The sequence below is a fragment of the Anthonomus grandis genome, chromosome 3 (genome assembly GCF_022605725.1).
Source record: "Anthonomus grandis grandis chromosome 3, icAntGran1.3, whole genome shotgun sequence".
NCBI classification, from domain to species: Eukaryota; Metazoa; Arthropoda; class Insecta; order Coleoptera; family Curculionidae; genus Anthonomus; species Anthonomus grandis.
This window is the reverse complement of record NC_065548.1, coordinates 45,135,015-45,155,608: the sequence shown is the minus strand read 5'-3', so window position 1 is coordinate 45,155,608 and position 20,594 is coordinate 45,135,015. Positions and strand designations below refer to the sequence as shown.

General features: G+C 34.4%; 1 protein-coding gene across 2 annotated transcripts in view; it reads right to left on the bottom strand.

Moving 5' to 3' along the window:
- LOC126734596 (facilitated trehalose transporter Tret1-like) overlaps positions 1 to 20,594 on the bottom strand; it is an 89,689-nt gene that overhangs the window by 43,339 nt on the left and 25,756 nt on the right. The window contains exon 3 of one of the 2 annotated variants that reach the window (XM_050438288.1): positions 9,442 to 9,732. The exons of the other annotated variant lie outside the window; for it this stretch is intronic. Coding sequence (XP_050294245.1) covers positions 9,442 to 9,732 — 291 coding nt within the window. The remainder of the gene's footprint in view (positions 1 to 9,441; positions 9,733 to 20,594) is intronic. 2 annotated transcript variants of the gene reach the window in all.

Sequence of the window (20,594 nt, the reverse complement as noted above, 5' to 3'; positions counted from 1 at the left end):
TATTTTTTTTGTCGTAACTGAGACTGTTTGACGGAACGGAACTGAGACTGAACTGATGTGTGTGAAAGGTCCTTAATCGTAACAATTTCAGAGCTTTTACGTAATTATCCTCACATATTTCCAAGGATTGTAATACATGTAATGCTTCGCCATGGAGAATATGATTGTAAATGATTTTCGATAATTCCTCAATTTTATCGATTAATGTTTTAAAGGTTTCAAAAAATTGTAATCAAGCCTCATATGATAACCGCTAAATTATGCCAGCGAAATCATTTGATGAGACAACTTTGTACGGTCTGCTGTGGAATATTTTCATTTATGTTTGCATATCGCGTGTTTATTTGAGGTTTATTGAGGTAAATCTATGATACAAATATAGAATTTGCTGAAAGATTGTATTGGTCGTATTCAAAAGATTCTCTCTCGAATTTACGATCCGAATCTAATTCTTCTAAATGCGACTGAACTTCTTCAAACTCAACCTAAACTGTTTCAAGTTTTTCTAATCTTAATTTTAACGCGATTCTATCTGGATACTCACTGTTTACAAAATTGGCGAAACAAGTTAAACTACTTTTTAACTAACCCCACGACTATTTTATCTAATTATCTGAAATAAATTATTTCAGATATTCTAATGTAAAAAATATTAAATATTAATATAATGAAACCAAATTTCACAGTAAAAAATAAAAAAACATATATGTATATCATTAAAAGGATTTGAACCCAGGATCTTTGCAATGCTAATCGAATGCCGAAATATGCTACAGAAACTGACAAATGAATTTTTAGAGCAGCATTAATTTATATTGCTATGTCTTGTTTTTTTCAATCTTTAAATTTCTTTTTACCTTTGTAGCATTTTATTTTTCCATTTAAATGCTCTATTCATTACTTAGATAAATCACAATATGAATTGTTTTTAATTATCAAGTAAATAAGGCATTAATTTCTCATGATTAATATAACTGAGATACATTTTTATTGCTCATTTTAAAGTGGAACATTTGTTCGGTATACTCGCGGCGCTAGTATCGCTACGCCGCGGATTTCGTGATTTATTGGGTTTTGCTCCCTGCCTTGGTTCTTCATGGGTCTGTCACTTGCCAAGATCGATATCGATTGCCACTTCCGAATTCCGATATTTCCGCTGATTTGGTTCCTGTGTTGGTAGGAGCGCACGTAAAACTTTAGGGCCCAACCAAAGAAGTGAAAATGCAACTTATAGAAAATATTCCTCACTTTTTAATAATTGGAACCTCTTTTACCTTATCAAAACAAAATTCGGTAATTTCTTGGCACGATGCCTAAGATTTAATTGGAAACCTAGCGAGGTGAGTGATAGACCAGTTTTTTGCTTGTTGCCGGCATTGTGACATTGAGCTTGGTTATTATCACTGAAAAATTGTTTCAGGGTTTTCTTTTAATTTCTTTTCCGTTCTTATCTTCGATTGCTTCTTAACCTCATCACTGCCTTGAGGGTGACCACTGACCACTGACACCCGAAAAGTCTGGCTTTCCGGTCACTTACGGTGAGGAAACTAACCTAACTATGAGCCCCATTTCATACAGATAGGACTCGTCGGAGAGACTTGTCTTGGTAAAGCTCCATGTGTTCCTTACTGGAAACTAGGAGAATTCAGGCCTATTTTATAATATTTGTTAATCTTTTAAACCTTTCTTTCAGTGGCAACGTTGCACTAAAGAAATAGATTGTTTATATTTTTTGGCTATTTTGAAAACTGTTTTTCTAGGAGTAAAGAGTACATGGATTATTATCTCTTCATTCACCCAAATTATTACTGTGCCTGAGCACCTGCCTGGTGAGTTTCTGTTCAACTATCGGCTTATTGTGTACTAAAAACCAACAAATTCTACATTATTGGTATTGGCATTGGACTTTGGACAAATACTAGGGTTTTACCATACTGCTTGAGCAGTTTTAATCGCAGCATTGCCAAGTTGTGTAAAGATTCCTAAATTACAATATGGTTAATAGAACATGCCGATCGTGTCGCAAACAGGTCGGCAAGGCCTTGAAGCTGCAGTGAGGACGATGTAATGGCTACTTTCACCTCGAATGTGGCAATATTTCGGAGGTAGATGCTAGGCTTATGCAGGCTCAAAAATTTCGTAGACTTGCATGAAGTGCGAGAGCAGTATGTGACGACGCACTTCGTTGGCTTATGCTTCTCCCCGCAACTCGGATGGCGATATGGCGGAATTAAAAGGTATGATTCGAAATCTTCAGGGGGAAATTAGGAAGTTTAGAAAATCTATGGATTTTATGAATGAACAGTTTGAGGAGGAAAGAGAAAAAAACAGAATTTTGGCAAATATGTTTTCTGAACTCTCTAAAGAGAGTCCAAGCTCTTGAAAAAGCAATCAAAATGGAGAATACTTAAAAGATCAGGCACAAGCATCGACCGATGATGTAGTAAAACTATGCACATCCCTAAAAGTTCGTACTACTGCTCAAGATATTACGCAGGTCCAGTATTTTTACACAAAAAATGGTACTACAGTGTCGGTTACTTTTACTAACATAGACATAAAAAATCGTATCCTTACCGCTCGTTCTCAAAAGGAAAAATCCCACAAAAAATATCCGGACTAAGCGCATACGATACTCCTATTTTTATAAATGAAGAGCTTACCAGAGACGTATATACTCTTTTCAAATCAGCCAAAAGACTAAAAGATGTAGGATTTAAATATATATGGCATAAGAACGGGAAAATACTTGCACGTAAAGAGGAAGGTAATAAAGCCATTTTAATTAATTCTGATGATGTTATAAATAAACTAATGGCGTAAAGCCACACGTTACACATACCTTTTTATAGGCATATACTAATTTACTTTGCTTTATATTATTAAATGGCTGACCAAAATACATTATTGGATGTTTATCTGTTACCAAACTGTGAGTACTATAAAAATATTTCGAATCTCAGCTTTACAATTAATGACTTTAATATCATACATATTAACATCTGTAGTATAGGAAAAAATTTCGATAGTCTTCTAACATGCTTAGGCTCTAGCAATATTAATTTTGATATTATAGCGATATCAGAAACTCACTTAATTCATTATGAAAATAATTTTCAGACTTCAGGATATGAATTATTTTATAATAATATTCAAATTAATAAATGCGATAGATGTATGTTATATACAGGGTGTTAAAGTTTTATTTTTTTTTTCGTTTTTAATAAATTTTTCAAATACGGTTTAAAATATTGAACTGAATTTTGGCACAGGATATTATGGTATAAAAACAAATTTTTTAGATGTTCACCTACTTTTTTTTAGCAACCAGTAGCGTAGCTATGATGAATTGTTAATACAATTTTACAAAAAAAATACTACGCCATTGACTTACGAAAAAAATTATGATTTTGTCTTAATTATCAATCAATTATAAACGAAAAATTCCTCCATGACTTTTGCTGTCAATCTTACCGTTTGGGTGTAATCGTTAATTAAAAAAACGTCTTTTATGCATAAAATGCGTGCTTATATTTTCTATTTGTAAATAATTTATTAATATGTACTATTTCCCATACAATTAACTTTTAAATACTGTCAAACTGTTGGATATTACCTAAAAATTCCATATTTTGGTAGTAATTTTAATAATACACCCACTAAACAAGGTTTATGAATTTTCCCTGTGGTATATTTATTTAATTATTTTCATTTAAATTCAATCTGATTGAAGTGAAGTATTGAATATCCATAAGCTATAATCTAACCTAAAGTGTAAAAAGGGGTTTATGTGAATAAAATGGGTTGTTGTTGAGAACTATTGCCTCTGATGAAAATAATAAACCTTCTCACTGAGATGGAAAAACATATATGGAAACATTGACCTGCTCGATCGCCGGATTTAAATCCTCTAGACTTTTTACTAAATTGTTAGTTTATGCCACTCCCGTTTAAAATGTTGATGACCGACAGAATCAAATTATAGCCGACCATAAGGTAATTAGAAATATAACAGGAATATTTATTATCGCCCATACGACAATCAATAAGGCGACATTAATGTTACTTTCTGTTATTTTTCTGGTTTAATGGATTGAATAGTTCTTGATAATGTATTAAAGAAATAAAAAATACTTATTAAGATATTTTATTACTTTGCAGACAAATTGCACCTTATACGAAAAACATGCGGAAATATTTAAATCACAAATTGACCGAAAAAATCAATTTTTACTTTAATTTAAAATATTTAAGTGAATATATTATAACTAAATTTTTTTTAATAAAATATAAAAATTAAAACCCTATTTGAAAAAAACTAAAATTATTATATAATAAAAAAGAAACCAGATCGAAAACTGTGTGGATCTAGGAAGAATTCAGAATCAGAATACCTGTATAGTTTCATAGAACCTGTTATAGACGGCATTCGTTATTGACTAGAATTATTTATTGAGAACAGGTGAAACAGTGAAATGGTAAAATATATTTTTAACATTATACTTCTTTCAATTTAAAAGAAAAAAGTTACTCTTCATTTATTTACACTTGTTACACTTATAAATATGATATAGAAGTGGATCGTAAAGTAAGGAATAAATTCATTAACTCGTAAATTTTTTTTTCAAATTGCAACCCAATTTTTTTATTGCAATTTTGGATTGCTCTTACAATTCAAAACATTTTTTATGCAGCTTGTGCTATACCTAAGTCTAAGCCTTTTAGAGTTTTCTTATTTAAAATTGAAAGAACGCCATAAATAAAAGGAAAAGTAAGCGTGAACTTAAAAATAATTATGTTTCAGCAAATGTTTGAAATGTCCTCCATTAGTCAACTGAACATAGCCTAATCGATCTACAAATTCCTGGTGCACATTTTGAACCATTTCGGGTGTTATTCGATGTATTTCTTGACGGATGTGTTGCTTTAAATCATCTAGATTTGCCGGTTGGCTTTTAAATCCTTCACTTTTAAGGTATCCCCATAAAAAAAGTCTAGGGGTGTTAGATCAGGTGGTCTTGGTGGCTACTTAATAACATCGTTCTTTTCAATCCACCTATTTGGGAAAGTTTCATGCAAATAAGTTCAAACTTCTACAGCAAAATCGAAGGAGCACCATTTTGTTGGAACCAGATGTTATGGTGTGGCAAATCCGGACGTTCTATATCGGAGAAAAGTGTAGCAGAGCTGGAACAAGTTTCATTTCTAAAAAACTAAGGTATCTCTCACCTGTTAAATACTCTTCAAACAAGAAAGGACAGATAATAACGTCACCAACAACGCCAACTCACACGTTTATTTTTCGATTGAATTTTGTATGTCCTTCCCTCATCCAGTGTGGATTTACATCGGACCAGTACCGATAGTTCTAGGTATTTCCGCCACCATTTAAGCAAAAAGTGGAAAAAAGTATATTTTTTGTATGTAGTATTTAAAGGATATTTGTTTTTCCAATATCCATTCGCTTCCTACTTGCTATATCTTCTGTTCTAGGATCTCATATGGTATATATGGATTTGGAGATATGCTGCCTCAACAAGCAGGATTTTTTTGTCTTCAACGGTATATTATAAGGACACTTTAAAATCGACACTAAAGAACTGAACTGATCCCTTGCTTACATTTTTTTGTTTCCATACTTCACGTAGAAACCAGCAGAGGGAATTACTTAGTCTTCGAAAATGTCCGTTTTGATTTAAACAGTAATAATCTAAATATTTATTCCTTTTATTGTATAAATATGGATGTTTTATAATAAATTATCTCTGCACATAAGATTCATTCAAAGCTTTAAGCTGGGAATCAAAGAGCGTTTAATTTCGAAATAATTTTGTAGTTTTCATGAATTTGGTGGTAGATGTTGTCCACTTGCATCGCCCGGCTCAATACCACCACATAGGACTTAGGCGGCGTGAAGTGGTTCCATGGAACTCACGTTTCGCCGCCATGTCGATGTGTCCGGTTTCCAAAGGGGAAGTGGAGAAGAAAAGTAAATGCATGATGGCGCCCTCACGACCAAAACTTTCCGGAGGTAAACTCGCCTCCCATTCGGATCTCCGGGCGGAGGCTGGTCGGGAGGGTCCATCAGGCGGATCAAAAAGCCTAAAAATCAATTTCTGCAACATTAGAGGCCTAAACACCAATATTAATGCAGTACACCAATACCTGCAATCAAATAAGCTTCACATTCTGGCATTGGCAGAAACAAAGGTGAAACCTTCAACAACAAATGTTCACCTCATTTATCCTGGATACGATCTGCACACCCGATTTCGACTAAACTTTGAATTGGCAGTATTTGTCAAGAACGATTTGAGTTGCCAGCGGGAGGAAACGCTTGAACCTGCGGACTTCAACGCCATGTGGTTTAAAATAATAGCCAGTGGTGCCAAGAAATGTATCTGCTGTATCTACAGACCACCAAGCGACACCCAATATAGACGGCTCTTTTTGAACCCGGTTGATTGCATTAACCATCTGCAAATTGACTACCCAAACACAGATCATCATCATGGGTGATTTTAACGTTCACAATATCAACTGGCTGCGCTTCTGCAACAAGAACGACGATGAAGAACGAGAAGCTGAGCTATTTGCCACCATATGCGGGCTTACGCAGCTTGTGGAGGAATCTACCAGAATTCCCGATCGAGACGGCGAGTTCGCGAGTCTCCTAGATCTGGTCTTGGCTTCAGACCCTGACTCGTACACAGTATCAGTACATGCCCCCCTAGGAATATCGGACCACAAATTGATAACAGTTTCTTGCCAGTTGGAGGTTAAAACGCAGGATCCTCCGATGCCGCGGAAGGTATTCCTTTGGAAAGAAGTCTGCTTTAGAACCAATAACATCTCAGAATGTGCAAACCAAATTTCAGAGACGATCTTGGCAGGAATGGAAGCTTATATCCCTTTTTCTACTAAATGTGGATCAAACAACAAGCAATGGTTCAACCTGAATTGCAAAAAGGCAGTAAACACTAAAAACGCAGCATATCGCAAATGGCGTCAGCATCCTTCCATCGAAAATCAGAGGAACTTTTTAGCCTCCAGAAATAGCTGCAAGCGAATTATTGATGAATGCAAAGAGAGTCACAACAACAGGATCAAAAACAAACTGCTAAACTGCCCAAATGACACAAGATCTTTCTGGTCGGTATCGAAAGCCGTTAGTCAAGGATTTGCTAAGTCGGCCTTGCCACCCCTAACAGCAGATGATGGTTCTATCGCGGTAACAGCAAGGGAAAAAGCCAACTTACTGGGTAAACTCTTCGCGTCCAATTCTACTCTGCACTCGCAAGGCAAAACACCGCCATATTTGCCAAGGGTAAATTCATCGATGGGAGAAATTTCGTTTCCCCAACGAATTATAAATAAAATTCTTAAAAGCGTAGACACCAACAAAGCTTCTGGACTCGATGGAATTCCAGCCCTAATACTAAAACGTTGTGCAGACGAATTGACTCCTCCCTTATGTAGACTGTTCACGGCATCGTATAAGCAGGGCCAATTTCCAACAAGCTGGAAAACTGCTCGAGTGCAAGCTGTACCCAAAAAGAGTAAAAAGACGATGCCCTCCAATTACCGCCCGATTGCACTAGTTCCAGTAATATCGAAGATTATGGAGAAAGCAGTCAACCAACAACTGTTAAGATATCTGGAATCATCTGGACTAATCAGCGATCATCAATACGGCTTCCGAAAGCTTAGATCCACCGGCGATTTTCTGGCCTACGTCACACACTTGTGGACGGAGGCCATGGAGAAGCACGGCGAGTCCCGCTCAGTCGCTCTTGACATATAATTGACATTAAGGCATTTGACAGAGTATGGCATGAGGGACTACTAACCAAGCTCACCTCAATCGGCATACAAAACTCATTATTGAATTGGATCAAAAGTTTTTTTGAACAACGAATAATTCAAGTAGCCGTCGATGGATACCTCTCCGACAAATTTAATATTAACGCTGGAGTCCCTCAAGAATGCATTCTATCCCTCACCCTTTTCTTGATATATATCAACGATTTGCTAGGAACCACTGTCAATCCAATCTACAGCTTTGCAGACGATAGCACACTTATTTCCACATTTAAGTCCGCTAAACCAACGACAGCCGCAAGTTCTTAGAATCTTAGGCAGCAACAAGTAGCTTCAACCAACAACGATATTAGAACAATCTTGGAGTGGGGCGATAACAATTTGGTCAATTTTAACGCTAAAAAAACGCAGGCTGCAGAATTTACGATGAAGACTAACCTTGGTGGCCCGGAGCTGGTTATGGTAGGGAAAACATTGCCAATGAAATCATCTTTACATCTTCTAGAAGTCGAGGTCACCAACAGCGTGTCCTGGCATAAACACGTTGCCGAGGTCGCCAGGGCGGCTTCCATAAAACTCGGAGTGCTTTTCAAAACGAAAAAACTGTATATACCAGAACAGCTGCTGACTCTTTATAAGGCTCAAATACGCCCTTCCCTTGAGTATTGCTCGCATGTCTGGAGCTCTGCACCCAAGCATAGTTTAAACCTGCTGGATTCTATACAGAAGAGGGCTATTCGTCTTATCGACAAACCAGAACTGACAAAGAGTCTGGATAGTCTGGAGCACAGGAGAAGGGTGGCTGATCTCTGTTTATTCTACCGTTATTATTACGGTAAGTGCTCCTCTGAGCTGGAAGGCCTGATTCCACCCAGGGCTGTTCCCGCAAGAAGAACGCGTCTAGCAGTTGCGGCTCATCAACATCGAGTCCACCTGCCTACCCCAAGGACGTCGCTGTATCGGGACTCATTCATCTGGAGAACACCTTCTTTGTGGAACGGGCTTCCACCTCACATATTTTCCGACGCATACAACCTACAGCGATTCAAGATAAATGCCCACAAATATCTTCGCGCAAGCACCACTCCAAGAGTCACATAGGACTTTCCTCTTGTGCTTGTGTTTACCATAAAAAAAAAAGAATATTTCTACAAACATTTGAATGATTTTGTTAATTAGTAGGTCTCATTCTTGGTATGTTCCTAACTAAGTATTTAATCAAACTTAAACAATGAATTTATATTTGTCAATAAGAAACGTTTCACATATTTTATTTATTGAAAAAAATTAGTTGCTAGACTAAGATCATGTATTTTTTATTATTCCTATTAGATGACGTATTTATTTATTATTTATTTAAAATGTATTCCCAGGAGCCATTAACAATATTTTCTGAAAAAAATACTAAGTATAAGTCAGCTGTTAGATAAACTTTTACTATTTCTATGATCCAAAAGACCCTTCCAAGTCATAGGTTTTAATTAATCTTAATCCTATTAGAGTTAGTATACTTGGTCTTGTTTTACTACATTTTCAAAAATTCAAATTTTAAATATTCGGTAACTTATTAAATAAGAAGAATATTGAATAATTTTTAATAACTGCCGATCATCCACTTACCAATTATTGTTACAAGAAATTGTCCTCCATAGTGACAAAATGTATTGAAGTTTCCCCAAAAACCTCTCACTTTTGGAGTAGATATTTCTCCCACATAAACAGGTAAAGAAGCAAATAATGCCGCATCACCAATTCCTGCAATTATCCTGGATATGAAAAAAGCGGTAGCGTTCTTCGCAAAATATATTATTAACCAACAGATTAGATGCGGAACTGATACTAGGAGCAATGTCAATTTTCTGCCTATGATATCTGTTATTTTATTAAAAAATAACGCACCTACCACCATACCTGAAAGCAAAAAAATATATGAATAAAAAATTGTTTTGGCAACCTTTTAATATAATCAGAAATTACTCATTACCCAAATGCAAAAGTTAAGTGAAAACGCGAATCGATTTCTGTTACCCCAAGCATGTGGTCTCAGACAAACCGCATAAATTTTGAATATGGTTATTGTAGTGCATTAATATAGTTCGTCTAATGGTACAAAACTATATAATTATCAATACATGTAGACACAAATAAATAAAGAAAATGTAATATAATAATAATAATAATAATAATAATAATAATAATAATAATAATAATAATAATAATAATAATAATGATTAGATGCTGAACATCGTGGAGGAATTCTCTGCTGATATCGGAATGAGGTTTGGGCTGGATAAGTGTCGTATTAACAACATTGTACGAGGAAAGATGCAGCCGGGATCCTTCGAGATGCAGGATGGCCAAACTATAGATGCCATGGAAGAGGGTGATACATACAAATACCTGGGAATGGTGCAGGCAGCGCGAATAGACCACCGAACAATGAAAGATAAACTCACTGCTGAGTTTACAACAAGAGTAAAGCACATAGTGAAAACGAGCCTCAACAGTAAGAATCTATTTAAGGCGTTGAATACCTATGCCTGTACAGCACTAACATATTCCTTTGGAATTGTGGGATGGAGCAAGACGGACATCCAGAACTTGCAACGGAAGGCACGAACATTATTGACTAAGGCTCAAAAACACCACCCTCGAAGTGCCACAGAAAGAACTACGCTACCAAGACATCAGGGAGGTAGAGGATTGGCAGACATTGGCAAACAGTTAGACCGACAAATTTCAGTTCTGAGAAATTTCTTTCATGAAAAGGCTAGATCGTCCGCTCTGCACCGTGCTATATGCGAGGTCGATGACTCTACACCTCTGAAGCTAAAGAATCGCGAAATCGAAAGTCACCACGTCACTGATGAAGAAAAACATCGATCATGGGCACAAAAACCACTGCCCGGGAGACACGTCAATGAGGTTAGCCAGGGACATGTCGACACCAACGCGTCGAACTACTGGTTAACTTCAGGACAACTGTTTCCCGAAACGGAAGGTTTCCTCTTGGCCATACAAGACGAAGTTATTCCAACTAGAAACTACTTGAAGTGCATTATTTCGGATCCTTCAGTACAGAGTGACAAATGTCGATATGGATGCCAAGTGACAGAATCCATCCAACACATAACGGGACGATGTCAAACGTTTGCCCAAACTGAGTATAAGGCACGTCATGACTGCGTGGGAAAAATACTGCACCAAGAACTTGCAGTTAAACTGAACCTCTTGAGGACGGACAAAGTTCCATATTACAATTATACTCCAGAGCCAGTTCTTGAAAATGGCGAGTATAAATTGTACTGGGACCGAACTGTTCTCACCGACCAAAGAACTGTCAACAATAGACCAGATCTTATCCTGGTGGATAAGCGACTAAGGAGAACCACGCTGATTGACGTTGCTATACCTAATAACAATAACCTCCAAGGAAAATAGAACAAAAAATCATCAAATATCGAGATCTTGAAAGGCAAATCAGACGGCAATGGGAGATGGAGCATGTTCAAACAATTCCGATAATAATCTCGTCAACTGGACTTATACCAAAAACCCTTGTAGAGAACCTCAAACAACTGGGACTAAGTGAGCACCACTACAAAAACATGCAAAAAGCGGTGCTACTGGAGACAGGACGGGTCGTCAGAAAGTTCATGGGTACAGAAGACCGAACACCATCCAGGGCCCGACAACCTGGAAAGGGTCCCCTCAGAGCTTAATCCTTTTGATATCTTCGATATCCGGGATAAGTGAATGTTCCCCGTAAAACGGGAGTGTGATTGCCGCAAGGCAAAAATAAATAATAATAATAATAATAATAATAAATAATAATCTCCTGAGCTATTCTTTTAACTGGAAAGCAGCTGGTAACGACCGAATTCATAACTTTTGGTACAAACGGTTTAAATACACTCATACACATTTAGCTCGTCATTTCAACAGATTTTTGCAGGAACCAACCACAATACCAACTTACATTGCGCAAGGACTAACATATTTGCTGCCAAAAGATAACGATACCGAAAATCCTGCAAAATATAGGCCTGCTGCCTACAATCTAAAGTAAAATATTAAATTTATAAACATTAATAAAAATATATTTACACATTGTCAATAAAAAATAAACTAATAAGTTTTAAATTTACTAACCTGTAGAAAATCTTCAGAAAACCACTTTAACACAAATTAAATCAATAAATTTTTTTTAAAGTAGTACCACAGATGTAAATAGCTCGTGCGGAGCTATTTACATCTGTGGTAGTACCCTCGATGGCTGTGTTTTACTTTCTGCCGTTCCCTCACCACGCGACCGAAACATCTCCGGAAAGCAACGCCCAGAAATGCTAACACAAATAACCCTCGGCGCATGAATAGGGCTGTCGTTATACAATCAAAAAAATTAAAAAGATTTTCGACAAACAACGCAATAAGCAACATGACATGCTGAATCCCAAATACAAACGAATATACCATACTACGCATATAATTTAAAAATAGGTGGTTTTCTTCAATATAATCATCTTAAAGTTCAATTCTGGACGACCAATAATCACGATAGCTGGGTATAGGTTTTAATCCCATCAGAAGGTTCAGACCAAGGAACACTTTTATTTCAACTGAAGTTGTTGGCAAAAATGAACTTCAATTGCCACCTTGTTTTTGAACGGCATAAAGGTTAGTTTCGAGTACAATTTTTTCGATCAGATTCAACGAAAACAAATGCAAAAAAATATCAGTAGGACTTTCTAAATCTAGATGGTATAACGGATCCAGTATTTTCAGTAAATGGGTCAACCTGTGTACAAAATGTTGTCTGCTTTGTCCACTGTATTGTAGTATTTCTAAGCTATAACTGTAATTGCGCCAAAGGAACCTCATCTTCAGATTCCCATTCATAGTTCGGTATAACTATAGCTGCAGGTATATCTTGCTGTTCCTCGACATCTTCTAATATATCAACATCCATTGCCATAATATCCAAAATGTCCTCACCGTCACAAATATCATCTTCGGTAACGGAAGACACCACTTAAACTTAAACACACTTAAACTTTTCTGAAACCTCTCAGATTTACTGATGCCTGGTGGTTAGACCGGGATACCACATATTTGTTTTACAAAAATAAAAGTAATGGGCATAACAAATCGATGATAATTATCAAAACAATTAATTTCTAACAAATAATTATAAAGAAAATATGTTTTACACTAACCAAATATCGAAATAAAAACCGAATTTATTGCCATCTAGAGCATGCATGTAATACTTCCATATAATATACTACTTAGACAACACACTATGCATTGTGGTTAGATCAAATGACCGCTAGACGTTTACGTACAAATTTAATAAATTGTGGTTAGCTCAGCTAACCACTGGTCCTGAAAGGGTTAATCAAACAACAAATATTAATGTTGAAAAAAAGGCAGTGGCGTACATTTTTTTGCCAATAATATTTGCTGAGATGTCCCCCAAGACGCCACTGGACCTTATAATTTTAATCTAATTAGGGCTACATTAGCCTCTTAATACAACAAGTAATACTGCCAAATGTTAAAAGAATCGAGTAAAAATTTTTTTGTAATATTAATAAAAAAATAATATTTAAAAAAAAATGTATCACCCTGGATCTTGAAAACTGTGCATTTCCGGACCCATGTTTATAAAAACTTTTTCTCATATTTTTTTACAAGGAATCACCCATTGAAATATCTCCATCTATTTTTCGAACACCCTGTATTCTGTATAAATTACCAATTTCAAGTATTTACGAATTATAAGTCCTCTAAAAGCTCTGCCACAGATGTAAATAGCTCCGCACGAGTGCGGATTTAACTATAACTATTATCACAGATTTAACTAGCTACGAGCGTAGCTAGTTAAATCTGTGCTATTATTTACATCTGTGACTTGGGTCTTTATTGTGTGCAGTAGTTTTTATAGTAAGTATTGTGTGGCCCTTTACTTAAATTCTATAGGTGCGGAGCTATTTACATCTGTGGCTCTGCCTCTGGAAATTAGGGTCAAATAAAAGCTTTAAAATTTATTTTCAAATGACAGGTAAATTTAATTCAAATTTAGGTTGTTAATTATATAACTTTAATAGGGGGAAAAACCGTAAGGTTATGAAAATATCAACACTACTAAAAAAACGAGCTATTATACTATGGTATCACTTAATAAAGCTTTTAAAGAAAAAACAACGAAGATAAACCCACCTTATTGTGATCACAATTTGGTTTACACTTCTGCCGATATAAAAAATAAAAAAACTGTGTTATCACACCTTTTGTGTCGATAAGAAATATTTTAAGCACTACTTTTGAATAAAATTAACACTTGCAAAAATTACACTTTGGACACGGTAAGTAAAAATAGGTTAGTTTTCAATTATAGCCTTAATTTAAATTACAAAAAAAAATATATATTAATCTTTTGTTTTCAGCATTCAGGCTGCACCAAATTTACAAAAAAACGACTTACCTGGGAGCCTGGGACACCACAACAGACTCAAGGAATCGAGGACACCATCAAATAACTGGACATATCTGGAACTTCATCATACAATTTCTATAAATCTAATCAGAAGTTTCCACCATTATTTTCTTTTACACCAGTGGATGAAAATTTAGTATCAAATTTAATTATTAAACTTAAATCTAAGGCGTTTGGGCCTGATAATTTAAACACAACATTAATAATTCTTTTTTGTCCATTTATAGTACCCTTTATTACCCATATTATAAATAGTTGTTTGTTAAACTCGTACTTTCCAAAATCTTGGAAATCTGCTTTTATTTTGCGACTTCCTAAAAAAAATAATCCCTTAAATTATGGCGAACTTAGATCAATTTCAATTTTACCAGCCCTTTCAAAAATCTTGGAAAAAGTAATGGAAAAACAAATTACCGCCTATGTTACTGATAAGAATATTATATTACAAAAACAGTCGGGATTTCGAAAGGGATTTAGCTGTGTTACCGCTCTTACTGACGTCACTGATGAGGTTGTCGCCAGTTTGGACAGGGGTGATGCAATGATTTTAATACAGCTTGATTACTCTAAAGCATTTGATATGCTAAATCACGAACTTTTGATTAATATTTTACATTATTTCGGTTTTAATACTACAGCTACTAAATTAATTTTATCTTTTTTAAGTAATAGAATACAACGAGTTTCAATTGGAGAAGATAAGTCTAGGGTGGCAATAGTAAGGTCTGGCGTCCCACAGGGTAGCATTCTGGGTCCTTTGTTGTATAGCATTTTTACGTCGGCTTTTATGGATAAATTGCAATTCTGTAAATACCATCTCTACGCCGACGACACACAATTATATTTGTCATTTAATGCTAGTAATATTGAAAGAGCTAATTTTTGTTTGAATGCTGACCTTGCTCTAGTAAATAGAGTCTCGACAGATCATTCTCTTAAAGTGAATCCAGCCAAGAGCGTGGCAATGTTATTTTGTGGTGATAATAGCAGAAGGGCGGTTTTGGATCATGTCCAGCTAATTCTTAATGGAGAACTTATCCCTTTTCATGTCTCAACTAAAACTCTAGGCCTAATCATAGACGTCAAGCTAAAGTTCACAGATCACATTACAAGTTGTCTTAAGTAAGGATTTTCAATGCTAAAAAAACTTTACAAGCATAGATCTTATTTGTCAAAAGAAACAAAAAAATTTTTATGCGACTCATTAATTCTATCCCATTTTAATTATGCAGATACAGTATATGGACCATTTTTAGACTACGCCAACTCTGCAAGAATTCAAAAATTATAGAACTCGTGCATAAGGTTTATTTGTGGAATTAGACGTAGGGAAAGGGTATCACATAAATTAGTCGATCTTAAATGGCTTAATATGTTAAATCCATATCTCTATAATACATATCTCTATAATAAGCTCAGATACCGTACTGACGTTCACAATATAAATATTCGCAGACATGACCTTTTGTCTATACCTTTACATAAGAAAGAAATCTTTAAAAAGTCATTTTCTTACAATATTGTGTCCAAAATTAATAAAAACAAAATTTGGGATTTTTCTAAATCTACATCGGCTTTTAAAAAATCAATAAAAATGGTTCTTTCATCTAAACAAAATAATATTTAATGCATTGAAATAATTTATGTTATTTCTTTTTAATACTGACATCTCTGGTAAATCAGTCGCCCTGGTTTTGCTCTCTTTTGTGTCGGGATTCCGTGTTTGGATCTGGCGCGCGTTTGGAAATATAAATTTTTATATGTATATTTTTCTCTACTATAAGAGTCTACAACAGAAATATAGTTAATATACCTGTACCCCTCGTTCCTCCTTTCCTGCCTCTTATTAGTAAATAATAAGTAAGCTAGGCTAATTGAGATTTCTTTTCTTTTCGGTTAGTTATGGATGTAGGGTATGCATGCTACTCGTACAGTTTATAATGCGGTTCGCGATTTTTTTTTTTAAATTATAAGTGTAATATTCAAGGTCTTAACAGCTCCTTCTTTTGAGGGTAGCTGAAACATGACCTTTATTTCCTCTTTACAGTTACATGCTGAATTAATATACACTGATGGATTTCTTTTTCTTTGTATTTATCTTGTAAACTTATTTATATCTATGAGTGAGCATATCTAATATCTTATGAGGAAATATAAACTGTCTATTATTATTATTATTATTATTATTATTATTATTATTATACCAAACTAACTTTTATCCAATCTGGAAACCGGAGACCAACGAGGAAGAATAAAACTGCTTTGGATCTTTCTTTTCACCCTATCCTTCAACCACAATGGTGGAATTTTGTGGCTTTTATATACTTTTTTTTTTACACTTTCAGAATTCAGCAATGGGAAAGCAACAGAATTAATAAAATTGTTTTAGCTTTCGAGTTCTCCAATATAAATTGATTTATTTAAGCGAAAGATTTTCTATGCTACTATAAGTCCAAAACCATTTATCCTGACCAAAGTCAGCAAATGAATTTCAAAAGAACTCCTACAGAGATATAATTCATTTAATTTGCTAATTTTGTAGCTATTAATCCACAAAGGAACAAAAATTACTAAAGTGTTAAATTGCCACAAAACAGCGATTTTAGTCTGTACTAGTTGCACAGAAGTGGATCTGGGCAGAAAATGACCGATGCTCGGCGGTTTACCGTGAGCGAAAAACCCAAAAAAAAATGTACTCAAAAAAAAACGAAGAACGCGTACAAAGAATGCTAGACCAGGATTCTTTTCAAACGAATATTATTTATACAGGATGGCTGTGAATTAAATAGTAATATACAGTTCGATAATTTTTAATGGTTTGATTAAATAGTTAAGAAACTTTGTTTTTAAGGAATTAGATTAATATATAAAATAGTTTAAGCAAAAATCAACCGTTACAAAATATCCGCCCTTCCGTCATTTATTCTCAGACCATTTTAATCATTCAAGAGACTGGTTGTCGGTGTACATGTCATAGAGCCCATCTCAAATAATAGTCAGTGATAATACTACTTAAAAGCAAAGGAATTACTGCACCTACCCTTCCTAGTGGACATTTTCATAACCCAGCAACTGCTTACGCTGGTAAGAATCTTTATTTTAAAGAAACTTAGTCTTAAGTATTTATTAAGATTGTAGTGTTTTATTTTTCTATTTCTTATGTTCACTAACGCTCCATTGATATTTCATTAATTTCAATAATTATATTAATAATTTCAGTCAACTTCTTTTATCGATATTTCTTTAAATTCACACTGTCAATGACACATTACTACTGTAACGCATCACTCTCCTGGTTTTATTATTCATGCTTTCTGTTGACGGTCCGTCACTCTTCTGGTTGGTCTTAATTAATGTTTTCTCTGATTGGATTGACATTGACAGCTCAGGCGAGAGGTGGGGTCGTAACTTATTTAGTCGGTACTGCATCCATTTTTCGAGGACTTGTTCCCATGTCGCAGGTAGAAGCGCACGTAAAAGACCAGTTTTTTATTTCCGAAATTTGTGAAGCAGGAAGTGGCCAATATGGTTTATAATTTATAGTCCTTAATCTTGTTCCTTTAGGGAACTGTTTATTTCATAATTCTGGTGCAGGATGCCCGAGATTTTGATGGATAGATATTGAAACTTAGCAAGGGTTTTACTTTTCCGTTTTTCCTCTTTATTCTTCTTCAATTGTTGATGGCTGCAGGCTTTTGATTGCTCCGAGAAAGTGCTGAAAGCGGTGAAGTTGGAGCCAGAACTAGAGCTAGTATTAGATATTCCCAGTCCGGATAGCTAAGCTACAAATGGCATACATTCACAGCCTCGGTTTTGAAGGCTAACCGTTCATTTCTTGGAGGAATACACAGGCCAGTTTATTCCATTTATTTAAATGTTATTAACCATAGATTTGTCTCACTTATTTAAATTTTTATTAATATACTATTTATTGCTATAAATATTTAATCAATATCATAATTTAATACGTCAATTTCCTATCTATAATTTTAGTTATTTTTTGTTCAGTATTTTTCAGTACCTTTTTTGGTAGTTAAGTAGATATAACTCGGTTAAGGCTGATATGCCTTAGGTAAAAAGGTTCATGAACTTTTCCCTGCGTAATACAAATATTTACTAAAAACTTTAATAATTGCAATTTATTTTTCAAGTGCTGAAATCTACCTAGTAGCTTAATCATAATTTAAATATTACTTTTGACAAACTTATTTTATTTAATCATATCAACATTATTCATATTTTAATTCATAATAAATTATTAACATTTAACAGATTAGAAAATGAGGTGTATATATTATCTTTGATGTAAATATAATTTGGTTGTATTGTTAAGATATTTTTTTTGTCTAAATCCTCTTTAAATCTACTTTATCCAGGGTCATTTAATTGTTAACTGAAACCTATATACCAAGTATTTTTTCTTAGTTTTCTCTCAATTATAAAAAAAAAAAACTAAGTGGCGCCCTCTTATTTAATAGTTATAATCAAGATTATATTTTTTAATAGCCAGTCATAAGTGAACCTTTGAATAATCCCAAGCCTCCAATAATTCTGAGCTACCGTCTGCAAACTCTTGGCAAAATAGTAACACTGTAAAGTTAACGCCACAAGATCTTCTTTTTTTAGATGATCCACCAACATCGGCTGTTGAGGATATATTATAAATATATAATGTTGAGGAAATTTATAGGACGTTGCAATTGTAAAATGAATTTGATCAAAAATAGTATGTTATTAAAATTTTGGTATAGCGTTTTGAAACTTAAATTTATGGTCTTCTTATAGATGACGAATGCAATTCTAGAAGTTTATGAATTAAAAAATGCGCTAAGCTATGTAAATTTTAATCATGAATAATTGTAAGAGCTTATAATGTGTTCATGTGCTTGTTTGAGCTTAAAAATAGCATGCTGTATTTAACAAATCAAATAGGTGATTAGGTTCAGTATGTAACATACCCACTTATATTTAGCAAATTATACCTATTGTATCATAGAATGCCTGTAACCGTGTCTTAGCAATTAGTAGAGGTTTGTTAAAACAAATTAAAGTTAATATAATCATAAACTACCGCGTTAAAAAATGCATAAAAATTTATGCAATTTTAAAAACGCAAACTATGTAGCAGCATAATTAAATTTAATTTTATACAATTGACTATTAGTGTGGGCTTGAGATAAATAATTATAGAGATTCACTATAAAATATATCTATAATAAATATGATGTATGATAATAAACGTACCATAGACTGCTTTTAATTATAATTTGTTACCGGCCGGTATTTTCGCGATACTTTTGGAAAGGTTGTATAAAATTAATTGAGGTTATGACAATATCGGTATTTATTTGTGAAATCGGTATATATTGTGAAAAGATCGCCTTTTTCCTATGGTGCGGCACAAACGACACAAGTTTGTACTATCGTAACAATTCACAAAAACACTGAAATGACTCAACCTTTTTTCTTTTTTAACCAAAACTAAAGAAAAAACACAGAACTTCACAAATGCCGAATGTAAACACAAAGCCGTTTGTCAAAATGTAATTTGACAAGATGATATCAGCTTTTGCCTACGGTGTTGCCATTTCAAATTTTTTAGTAGTGGTTTTAGGAATAAGAATGGTAATTTTTTTTTTGCTTTGAAGATGTTATTTTTGCGCTTAGAATAACATATATCTATTTCTACTATGGTACCTGATGGTGTGTTACTACAATTTTTTGGTGAAAGCAGAAGGTTCGTAGAGAACATATTAGATGGGGCGGTTAACATAATGATTCGTACGTTGTGAAGAAGGAAAGCAACGGATTAGTACTATATGAAAGAAATTGTAAAGAGCAAAAACGGTATATTAAGAGACTATTAAGAGTTAAAACACACTGAGTTGAGAAAATGAGTACAAGAAATATGTACTTGATCATTAACGCTGTAATGGTGGTTGTTTTGTGTAGCTTTATTTATTTCGAGTCATTCCAACAGATCAAGTTTATTGCTTTTCCGGCAGAAATGTAAAAGCTTTAAGTCTTTAAGTCAGTAGCAGGGTTAAAACTGTGGTTGTTAGTATAAACATTCCTTGCAAAGTTAGATTTGATGCTTGTAGGGCAAATATTTCGGTTCTTGCTGTTCTCAATCTCTCGACAATGTTCACTGATACGTGTAATTATTGCAATTGTTGTAATTGTAATATTGCAATTGTCACTCGAGCACCCTATCTGATAGACTCCTGATTTTTGTTCCGGCGAGATTTTGTCCTTACAGTTGATAACAAAATTT